This window comes from Rhododendron vialii, chromosome 6a (assembly GCF_030253575.1).
Source record: "Rhododendron vialii isolate Sample 1 chromosome 6a, ASM3025357v1".
Taxonomy (NCBI): domain Eukaryota; kingdom Viridiplantae; phylum Streptophyta; class Magnoliopsida; order Ericales; family Ericaceae; genus Rhododendron; species Rhododendron vialii.
Window position 1 is genome coordinate 9,205,924 of NC_080562.1, and position 12,187 is coordinate 9,218,110.

The 12,187-nt window shown below is 38.5% G+C and overlaps 1 protein-coding gene across 1 annotated transcript; it reads left to right on the forward strand.

The window, feature by feature from the left end:
- The first annotated feature begins 2,737 nt into the window (after positions 1-2,737).
- Positions 2,738-5,084, forward strand: LOC131329143 (protein DETOXIFICATION 48). The gene is made up of 2 exons (XM_058362217.1): positions 2,738-2,975; positions 3,132-5,084. Exons 1-2 carry the CDS (start codon positions 2,835-2,837, stop codon positions 4,689-4,691), a joined length of 1,701 nt encoding a protein of 566 aa, XP_058218200.1. The 5' UTR covers positions 2,738-2,834; the 3' UTR covers positions 4,692-5,084.
- Positions 5,085-12,187: the final 7,103 nt, after the last annotated feature.

Here is a 12,187-nt window from a genome sequence, read left to right on the forward strand (position 1 = left end):
CCCAAAAACTTTTGGACAGAATTTACCATTAATCCATTATCTCAGTTCTTTTAGCCTAAAATGGTAAAAAACCAACAAAGAGCCGAAAACAGATGGGGCCTAAAAACAGATTTTCTTGTCCAAAAACACTCGGATCAGGCAAGTAGCCAACTTTGCTTCTCTGTTCTAGACGATTGCAGACAAGTAGTCATGCTCAGACTGGAGTTCATCACATGGGTGTGGGGGTTAGCTAGAGCGAAAAAAAAAAAAGCATTGGTGTGTGATAGGGTTAACATATATGAGAGGTTGTGATGGAATTGAAACATGTACTATAACGTGCAAGGCACTGGATCCTCAATCCGAACGTACGTAGCTATCCTCCCATTGGACGTATGGTCGTAAACTGGTCAGATCGATCGAGTATTATATAATCAATTGTTCGAATTTATACGTATAAATTAATGAGTTTTGAAAATATTCAAGTTGGAGTATTTAATGATCGAGTCCATTAGGAGTCGAGTTCGAGTAGCATAATCTTTGTAAAACAACAACATACGTATGTTATATTTACCTTTAGGAAAATGATATTGACACTCCAAAAAATGATGCAGGCGCTCCAAAAAATAAAGAAAAATGGCTTGGAGTTACACTGATTTTGAAGTGCCTGCATTAATTTTTGGAGTGCTAATATCATTTCCCTAACTTTATTGGGTTGGTTTTGCTGTATACGTCATCTGGAGGATGGAAACAGAACAGGTCAATCGGAGGGGAAGTGAAATGAAAGGGCCGACAAATATGCGATCGCTCTTAATCGCTAGGCTTTCTTCTTGCGTCTAAATCCCCAAATCCCCTGATTCAAACTCAAGTAACTTGATTCGTTTAACAACTCTGGAGGGTTGGTTCGTAAGATTCATGGATCGATTTTCAAGATTCTCGAGACAAAAGATGTCTGCCCATGCATGAGCTTTAGGTTACTCTACATGGCAAAATTTCCTAGGGCCACAATCCCATTATCATGTTGTACAAAGCAGGAGTGGGAATTGAAATTATATTGCTTGTCAATCCATTCAGTCCCACTTGGCATTCCATTCCTCAGGGATAAGTTTTTATTCCCTTTGCTATCTGTCAAAACCTAAAAGAAGAGGGTTAAAAAGATTATCCTCTTGTGAGGAAAACCACACAATTTGAGCTAAAAGTTGAATTAAATTAGAGCAAACCCACCATTGACAAAATGCCAACAAAGATCTACCATTATCACCTATATATGCATGCCATGTTTCTTGGTAACCTCCTTGGCGGTTAAAAACAAACATACCTTCGGCCAATCAGGTCATTTGGGTATCGGTAAATGTTTGATCAATTCATTTAATTTTTGTCCCTGCAAAGTTGATCAGGAACGAAAAAACCAATCAAACCCTTACCATGACTTTTATAAAACACGTTTAAACAAGTTAAATGGCTCCAATCATCTATGCGAAACCTCAATCTTGTACTCCCTCCGTCCCTAAATAAGTGTCCGGCACGCAAAACTATTCTTTACAAAACATACATATTTTCTATTACAAAATTTAATTTTTTTTCACAATCTAATAGAACTCATTGCTATCTATTGATTTGTGAAAAAAATTAATTTTTTTAACCAAACAAATGCATCTTTTTGAAGGCCTAGTTTTGCGCGCCAGACACTTATTTAGGAACGGAAGAAATATATATTTGGTGTACATCAAATAGTATACCCATAGGTTTTTGGTTTAGCAAAATAGAATTTGCTTTGTTTCAGAATATTTTCGAGTGTTCCCATTGGGTATTTGGCAATCTAACAAAGCCACGTAGATCAATCCCTATCCCACAATTAAATGCATAAAGGATGAAGATCCTCACCAGTTGGTGAAAAAAATTGAACCGTCCAGTTTTGCCCTCTTTCGGACTCTTTATTGAGCCCATATCGAGGAACAAAATTCTTCCATTTTGCAAAACCTGTCCATAAATTCAATCATGTCAAAATTCATGTCAACAGTATGTCAATAAACTAGTAATCAAAACATATTTACCGTGAAATAAATGAGTTTTGATTTGGTGCGTCCGTCCGTTTTTTTTTCAAGAAAAATTGAAGTAGTGTTTATCAATGTCAGATCGATATAATTTTTGACGTAGTTGAACTTCTCAACAAGGCCTGTGATATAACCGATTTTAAGCATTGATGCAAATTAGAAAAAAAAAAAAAAAAAAACCCCCGAAAAATCAAAACTGGAAGGTCCAGTTTTGTCTTCCCCAGAAGATGCTCCATGTATAAAACAAGATCATGCATACACATGTGTCTACAATATACTGAACATATATTATATCTACCACATATATACAGACAGAGGGAGAGAGAAGAAGAAGTGGGAGATGGTGTGGGAGCTTAGTCACATAATCTTCAAAATGGCATTCTCTTTCATTCTAGATTCCCGCTTTGCATGTGTTCGCGCTCTTTCAATCTTCACTCTCATGTACTTTAGTTGTTTAGGAGATTTTCAAAACGCGTTTTTACGGTCGTCCGCGCATTATATGACTTAGGTCCGAAGAGGAGGGTGAAAAGAAAGGTCGGCCCCCCCCCTCCCCACCAAACGCGAAGCATCACTAAACTAGTAGCCGCTTTTTGACAGCAATTCCCCCTTGCCATTTTGACACGTTTGTGGGAGGCAAAACGGTAGGCCCTAGTAAGTTCAAGTATAAATACCCCATCCCCATACCTCCAATTCTCACATTAGAAAACAAAAAATTATTTAAGCTGCTCATTCCAATCTTGCTACTTAAATTCCAGTCCATCTCACCATTCTCTAACAAGAAAAAAAGATACATATATATCCACTATGTGTAACCCAAAACCTTCCTCTCCCCCTTCATTTGCCTCTTCTAACAAAACCCATTTCAAAAATCCCAACAAGCCCATGGATCCTGATGTTGACAATGATTTCGAAGATCAACTCCATAGATGGCCAACTCCTTGTGAGGTAAAAAAAAAAATTCAAAAATTCATAAAAAGGAAAAGAGAAAACCCACTATCCCATTTCCCTACTCATTTCAAAAAAATAAAAATAAAAAACAAATACTTGCTTTTCTTGCATTTTCTTGATTGGTTTCTTCCTTTTTTTTGTGACTTTTCTCAGGCAATGGAAGAAATCAAAGAAATAGGGAAAATCTCGGGTCCAACGGCAATAACAGGGCTACTGCTCTACTCCAGAGCCATGATCTCCATGCTATTCCTCGGCTACCTCGGCGAGCTGGAGCTCGCCGGCGGCTCCCTCTCCATCGGCTTCGCCAACATTACCGGCTACTCCGTCATCTCCGGCCTCGCCATGGGAATGGAACCCATCTGCGGCCAAGCCTACGGCGCGAAACAGAGGAAGCTCCTCGGCCTCACCCTGCAACGCACCGTCCTCCTCCTCCTCTCCACCTCCATCCCCATCTCCTTCATGTGGCTCAACATGAACCGGATCCTCCTCTGGTGCGGCCAAGACCAGGAAATCTCCTCCATGGCCCACACCTTCATCGTCTTCACCATCCCTGACCTCTTCTTCCTCTCCCTCCTCCACCCGCTCCGAATCTACCTCCGGACTCAGAGCATTACCTTGCCAGTGACGTACTGTTCGTTAATCTCCGTCCTGCTTCACGTCCCGTTGAACTTCCTCCTGGTGGTCTATTTCAAGATGGGTATTTCCGGAGTGGCGGTGGCCATGGTGTGGACAAACCTGAACTTGTTTATCTTGCTCTGGTGCTTCGTCTACTTCTCAGGCGTGTACAGGGACTCCTGGGTGGCCCCCAGCGCCGACTGCCTGCGCGGGTGGTCCTCCCTCCTCGCTCTGGCCGTCCCCACCTGCGTCTCGGTCTGCCTCGAGTGGTGGTGGTACGAGTTCATGATCATGCTCTGCGGCCTCTTGGCCAACCCCAAGGCGACGATCGCTTCCATGGGCATCTTAATCCAGACAACTTCGCTGGTATACGTGTTTCCGTCAGCCTTGTCGCTCGGGGTGTCCACTCGGGTCGGTAACGAGCTGGGCGCCAACCGCCCCGGGCGGGCCCGGGTGTCCACCATCGTGTCCATGTCCTGTGCGGCGATGCTGGGCATCGCTGCTATGGCGTTCACGACGCTGATGAGGCACAGGTGGGGGAGGTTTTTCACGAGCGACAGGGAGATATTGGAGCTGACGGCGGTGGCATTGCCGATAGCTGGGCTGTGCGAGCTGGGGAACTGCCCGCAGACGGCCGGGTGCGGCGTCCTGAGGGGCAGCGCGAGGCCGACGGTGGGCGCCAATATTAACCTCGGTTCTTTCTACTTGGTGGGTTTTCCGGTGGCCATTTTCATGGGGTTTGTGGCGAAAATGGGATTCGCCGGGCTTTGGATGGGATTGCTGGCGGCCCAAGCTTCATGTGCTCTGCTCATGCTCTGTGTTCTAGGGAGAACTGATTGGAAGGTTGAAGCAGAGAGAGCAAGAAACCTCACACAATCTTCTTCTTCTTCTACTACTTCTCATGATTCTTTGCCGGTGTCGTTGCCTCCGGCAGCGGCGGCGGAGGGTGGCGGTAAGGAAGCAAAGAAGGTGGTGGTGGTGGTGGCTAATTTGGATGGGATTTTGTGCAGTAATAATGATGATGAGTTGGTGAAGACAGCTTCCCTTGAAACTGACCCTCTGATTTCTACTACTACGAAAGTACCCCACGTTCATTGATTAATTAGGAAATTAATTGCTACCTAATTCCCCCACCATTTTTTTTGCCCCACTCTTGGAACAGTTGATGCATTCCACTCACTTGTTAGTATTGTAGAGAAGATGGGATTTTCTTTTTTCTTTTTTTAAATTGATTTTCACACTCTTCTTTTGTTCAAGTGCACTCCATTTTTTGTCTTTATTAATGTAAAATTATAAAATTACCCTTCATGTATTCTTTCCTTCACACATGAAAAGGGTAGTCATGTAATTTCACATCACTACAAAACAAAACAAAATAGTGCATTTCAATGAAAGGGGAGTGTTAAAATCAATTTCGATCCCCTCTTGCTTTCCATTAACGTGTAATAAGAATTGAAGAATAGAATAGAAATGAACAATATTATACATACACCACCAGTTTTTTTTTCTTTTTAAAAGTCGTTTTAATCATCGGATTATGTGACATTATTAGGCTTGTTTTTACTTTTTACGTTCTCTTTAATCCACTTAAAGTTTGTTAAGAGCATCTCCAACCGTGCCTTCACTTCGCCATCTTACAGAATAAAGGCGCTCCAGCCATGCTTCATTTTGCTCCCTTTAAAATGAAAAGTCATTTTTTGTTCTTTATGCATGGAGAACCACTTCAAAAATAAAGAACATTCTTCAAATGTGATTTGCACTATTCATTTTGTCTAAACTGTGTGTATCTCTTAAATTATTGATCTAATTTTTAAAAATTCAGTACCAATGAAAAGATATTGAGAATATATACCTACAAAATGAAAAGATATTGAGAATATATACCTACAAAATGAAACTAATATCCAATATATTCAAAATTATAAAAAATGTAGCCAAAAAAAGAGAAGAAGATATTTTATAGAGATAAAAATGAAGAATTGGGTTGGAGTTAGAGGGAATTATGGTATTCTTCAAACGCACTTTTTGAATAAATTCGTTATTTTGATTCTTCAAATTGAAGAATTGTGTTGGAGATGCTCTAAATAGTTTGAAGGAAACATACTGCTAATTGTTCTGCAAGTTCAATGTCCAAAATTTTTACTGTGGTATTCAAGTTTTGAGTAGCATTGCCGACATTATTACAAACATATCTTTAATTAAAATACAAATGTAGATACAACTGTGTCTAGAACCGTCTATTACATGCATCAAATGATTGTTGATTCAATTATGCTTGGACTCCGTGTTAAAAAAAAAATTACGCCTGGAGAGTTGTTTTAGAATAGTGTTATTAGACTTTTTGTTTCAGATCAAGTTTTAGCGATTAAATTTTTTAGTTTCATTTTTTTTTGCCTAAGTTTGGTTAATACAGTATAGATGTTGCTTCACTTATCGACAGGATAATCTTTAATAATCTCGGCTCTTAGCTCAATGGACATGGATAAAAATAACATTATGTAAAAAAGCCGAAATTCTGATACACATGTCAAAAAATTTAAAAGAATTTACAAATCATATGTATGCTTTTTCAAAATTAAACCACGGGGCGGTCATTAACAAAATGGACTAGAAGTTCTTCTCCATGCTGTCAATGAGAGAGAGAGAGAGAGAGAGAGAGAGAGAGAGAGAGAGCTGAGAAGCTGTCGGCTGTTTCAGAGGCGTGGGAGCTATGAAGGATCTTTGCTTACCTTTATGTTGATCCCTTCCATTTAAAGCCACAACATGGACTACCTAAAAAGGAAAATTAGCATAATACTCCCCATCAAGCTCATCTCCCATAAACAATGAGTAATTGTTCATCATTGTCAGAGTACCAGGTGGCGTCACTTCCTATCAATTACGTAGCGGTAAATAATTCGATAGAAACATTATCGTTCACTTTTATTTGGTGGTTGACGTTGTGCGATGACAACCTTTTATTTGAAATATGACATGGCAGAAATGCAACGTGGTACCCCGGAAACAGCCCACTGTCTATCTTTTTATAAACGATGATTATATATATTTTTTACTTTTATCATAACCAAACCGAACTCTCAAGCTACCCTACTCCTTTTTCAGCAGCCTTTTACTTTAGAAAACCATTCCATTCTTGCAAAATGCTTAATGCTACTTGAGTTTTCTTTTATGAAAAGTTAGCATCTGAGTCGTCCAATAATTTGTAAAATAAGTTTTGCGGGAACCAATAAAAGCAAATTGTGGAAGCATCTATTAATTATATGTCATTGTTTTCTTGGCTCAGTCGTAAATTTTTGGCCAAAGATTTTTTTTTTTTTGTGAAATACGACATTGCCTAAGGCCTGTTCGTTTTGGGATTTTGAATTTGGATTTGGATTTGTAAGTAATGATTAGTGTAGAGAGAAATAGAGTAATGATTGAAAATATGAGTAATAATTAGAGATAGATAAAGAGAAAAATGAGAGTAATAATTAAAAATAGGGATAAAAAATGAAAAGAGAATCCAAAATTCAAATTCCAAATCCCACGACCGAACAAGGTCATGGTTATGTAATATATAAGGTAATGCCAACCAGCTTATATAAACTTGAGTTATAACTTTTGAGCAACATGAGGTTATATAAACTAAAGATTAAAAGATAGTACGTGTTGTCTTTTGATTTGTTATACCTTCTCAATGTGCACAAGAGACACCACGATCGTGGCTTCGCATGATAAATGGTATGTAACTATCATTTTTTTCTAAATTGACTCAACTTAACGTAAAGGGAGAAAGCTATATATGGTATACACTTGGGGTGAAACGCAAAGAGCCACCACAAAAAACTTCAGTCTAATGCCCCTACTACGTTGTGTAGCCTTTCCTCGGGTTCGTAGAGTTTGGATTTCCCGTTTACACACAACGGAGGAGCCACCACTACCAGACGGGCAGCCACCGGTCATCACGCACATACTCTTCGCATAACAAATCCATTTTTAAGTTGACTTATATATTCGCTCGGGCAATAGTCGGAATGTGTACGAGATCCCAGCCTTAGCCCCAATATCTCAATAGCAGCTTTGTCTAAAGCTTCGAATGAGACTTCACAACCGAATTAATCACAGGAATGATCTGACTATAAAGTCATTCAAAACTTGATTGAAGAACCAGCGTTTATTGAAGAAGGTATAGAGTCGATTACAAAAAGTACTAGATTGAAAGGCTCGTTGGATTTGATCCGCTACAAGATTTACATTATACGCAACAAAAGCACCTAAAGTACTGAACAAGATACATATATAAAATTATAGGACGAATGGAGTAATTATGACAGAGCCAGGGCGGTGAGAGAATGTTTAGGACAAAAGTACCACAAACTTCTTACTATCACCACATGAGAACTTTGTGCAACAAAGTAGAATTTTCTACACGAAGTAACACTATCCATATTCTAAACTAACGTCCATGCAAGTCCTTCTAATAAAAACAAATACATTAACATATGAGAGAGAACCAAAGCTTTGATTTCCCTTGTGGTGTCATTCACCATGTCAAGTGTTCGAGCCATGATACCCCACTCTCTCACACCCAAAAAACATGAGAGAGACATAGAGAGAGCGCAATGAATAATAACAAGGAAGTAAAAGAATGAGATAATTGGGTAGTGGAGAAGCATCTGTTGAAGAGGGCTTGGAGCATTGTAGGGGGGGGGGGGGGCCTGGTTGTAACTGAAGAAAGTTAGAAAACAAATTCAGCTATTATTGCCTCTGTCTACTTCTCAGATGACAAAAATGGGATCAGTGCCTCTGCATAGCAGTTTTCAGCCCCACCTCTGCCTCCATTGGCCTGGTGGGTCTACAACTACAAACAATTCTGCCATAATCCAACACACACCCCACCAGAATTCTGCAACAGAATTCAAAACTATAGTAATACATTTATGTGTATGTAATGTTCGAATACATGCACCACACGTGTGTGTGTATATACGCGTGCTATGTTGCTATGTATAGGTACAGATAGACCAAGAAGCGTGGATCGATACGGCCACACACGAGTATCGAATGCTCATCGGATACGAACAAGTATCCGATGCCCGAATAGGGTAGGGACGACAGACGCATGGTTTGGAAAATTTAGCAAGCGAACGGTTTTGTTTTTTGAACAGCAAGCGAACAATTTTGTTGATGGCTATAAAAAGAAGTTTTGTAAGATATGCCATTGGTAAGAAATCATAGAAAATAGTACCAATACAATAATTATTTTCTATCAACCTATACTCTGAAAGCAAAATAATATAAAGAGGGAGATAATTTGTTATTTTGAAGAATATACATATTGAATTTGAATTGTCGGGTATTAGATTTTTTAAAAAGATATTGGCATGCGAGCCTATATAATCTTAAATATTTTTTGAAAGTAAAAGCTACTACTATCCTAACGCAAATTTGAAACGTAGGTAGACCAGTCGTCTGAGCTCATATATCTCTCGGACATCCATCCTTGCCAATATAGGAGTAACAGGGAAAGAACGCGACAAAGACAGCTTTGGATCAACAGGGACAAAAATGTCATATTGAAGAGATTTGACAAGTGTTGAATTGTAAGATTATAGGCTCAATTTGGATGACTGGAATCTTCAAAAATTTTATTGAGTGAGAATAAGAATATGACTACTAGGAATGAAATTCCCAAAAATACAATACTTGAAGTAATTTCATTTCAGTGTTTGGATTAATTTAGTAATCTTATGCAGGAATCAATTTTTTTGGAATTTTTTTTATCAAAGTCAATATTTCCATTTTTTATTGATAGAGCCAGGAATCTAAGATTCTCATGGGTAAGGAAGATATCAGATTCTCACTTAATCTGGTAACGTGATTCCTGGTCTGATGTGTCATCAGAAATCACAATTTTATTGCTGTCTTTTCCAAACATGGGAATCCTGAGAGTGTGACATCACATTTCTATTCATTTTCCTTCCAAACGTCGAATCATGGAAGTATGATGTTACATTCTTATTCCTTCTCAAAATTCCTGCCATCCAAACTTGAAATAACATAATATTATTCTCACTTGGGTTCTCTAAAAGTTTTGCCCCCTTAAACTTCGAAGTGCACTTTCACTCAAAATAAAGAGTATTTGATGTGATTTAATAAATCTCTTAACATAGCTCTTTTCATGTCATTCTCATCATGTGACATAAAATGAGATTTATCATGGTCCTATTTAACAATTTAAATCATTCAAAGTTAAAATAAATATAGACCAAAAGTTTTTTAAAAAAAATCTGATAAAACGACGAAAAATATCCAAATGGTAAGTCTTTTCCAAACAGACTAACTTTTCGGATATTTTTCGTCGTGCTACATGAATTTGTTGCAACATTAGTACATATTTTTATGCTTTTCAGATTTTTCTCGACGAACATTGCGATATAAAAAGTTTGACAAATGGCCAAAAAAAAATTGGGCCAAAAAGTCACCAAAAGGTTAGGCGAGAGGGGCCAATTTATTGTCTTCTCCAGAAAAAAAGTGAATTTCTGCAATAGCTTTACATCAGCAGCTTAATTTAGAGCTGCAGAGTTCCGACTCTATCCCTATCTTCTGTCACATTTTATTTTTTATTTTTTGTAGTTATGTGGCTGCAGAGCCCACCCTGCATGGCGCTCAGTGGACACCAAGTCACCAACTTCCACTGGGATTTTAATATATATATATATATTCCTTTAAAGATGTTTTGATCAGCTTTCTGTTAAAGGTTAACAAAGGAAATAAAAGGACATGTAAAATGATCTTTATTTTATTTGAACAAAAATACATGATGATTTTTAAATCTATTTTACCAATCTCCAGCAACGGAGCTATATCGGCTGCTACGTACCGCTTCCGTTGAGTGGACATTCCTATTAGTACGAATTTTTAAAAGGATAACTAGCAAAAAAGTATTCTGTTATAAACCTTGTATATCGCATGTTTGCGTTTTTAACTCTCCCCTCTACTTTCAATATCCTAAATTACTGAACGAAATGAAGTTTTTTGGAGTGTGAACCGATGAGGCAAGAGGAGAGAAATTAGGAAAATCCTATGTGTACCGACCATTTTTGGACCGAAACCGTACCGATGGCCGCGCGCGGCCGTCTCCGGCCACCGGACGGCCGATCCGAGCCGTCCAAAAATTTTAAAAAAAAATATACACGAAAAATAGGGTGTTTAGATCAAGCACCCTACACACATCGGATGACGTTGATTCTCGCGTTGGGCCCCTCGGTTTTTTTTTTTAAAAGTTTTGGACGGCTCGGATCGGCCGTCCGGTGGCCGGAGACGGCCGCGCGCGGCCGTCGGTACGGTTTCGGTCCAAAATGGTCGGTGTATATAGCAGTACTCGAGAAATTAAGGGTGAAGTTAAATAAAGCGATGCTACACGTGATATATATTGTTTTTATATGCTTTCCATAGAGAGGAAGTTGGTGCTTGGCCAGTTCGGGAACCTAGGCCTTGTTCGTTTTGGGGTCTAAAAACTCTTGGACATGGTTTTCAATAAATTTTTTCTATCTCTCTCAAATCATTACTCTCAAAAACCTCCCTCTAAAAACCCAAGCCGATCGAACAGGATCTATATTTCTTGTTTTTCTCCCGAAAATTTCTCATTAAATTAATTCAACCCTTTCACCACAAAATGTAAAAAGGGCTAAGAAGTAAAATTGCAGTGGCATTGAAGTCACATCCTACAAAGTGCCAACAACTAGAGAGTATATATGGACCACAGGGGCTAACCGGTGATAGATATGGGGCAACAAACAGAATTTGTATGAAGAAAGCTACTCCTATCTATTCCCTCTGTCCCTAAATAAGTGTTCGGCGCGCAAAACTAGACTTTACAAAACATGCATATTTTTTATTAAAAAATTTAAATTTTTTTCACAATCTAATAGAGCTCATTGTTATCTATTGATTTGAAAAAAAAAATTGATTTTTTTAACGAAACAAATGCATATTTTTGAAGGCCTAGTTTTGCGCGCCGAACACTTATTTAGGGACGGAGGGAGTATTTCATATCAAATTATAGCAATTGATTACCCTTCGTTAGTAAATAGATGGTTATGGTATAAATTACTTCCACCTGTGGTTGAAGTCTTGAGTTTTCCAGCACCGTTGTTGTAGGCCCTACCGTTCATTTATTGGTGATCAGAACCGTTCATCTTAAAGAGCTCACAAAACAGTACGTTCAAATAAAAAAATCAGCTTAATAAGACATTGATTCGAAATTTGAATTTCGGTTTATAAAATGGATGGTCATGGATAATTTAACTTGACAAAGTTAGACCGTCCATTTTATAAACTAAAATTCAACTTTTGATATAACCATTGATGTGCTATCAAATTAATTTTTTGAGTGAATACACTACTAAGTAGGCCCTATAAAATGAATGATGCAGATTATAACATTAAGCGCATGGTAGGGCCCACACCCACGGTGGTGGAAAACACATCATTTTAGTCGTCGGTAGAAAGAATTTAATCTCTAAAATTACATGCATCTCCAATGGCTGCACAAAAAATGTGTGCTAAAAATATGTACCAAGGATGGTATTGGGTTCCACATTTATTTTGGC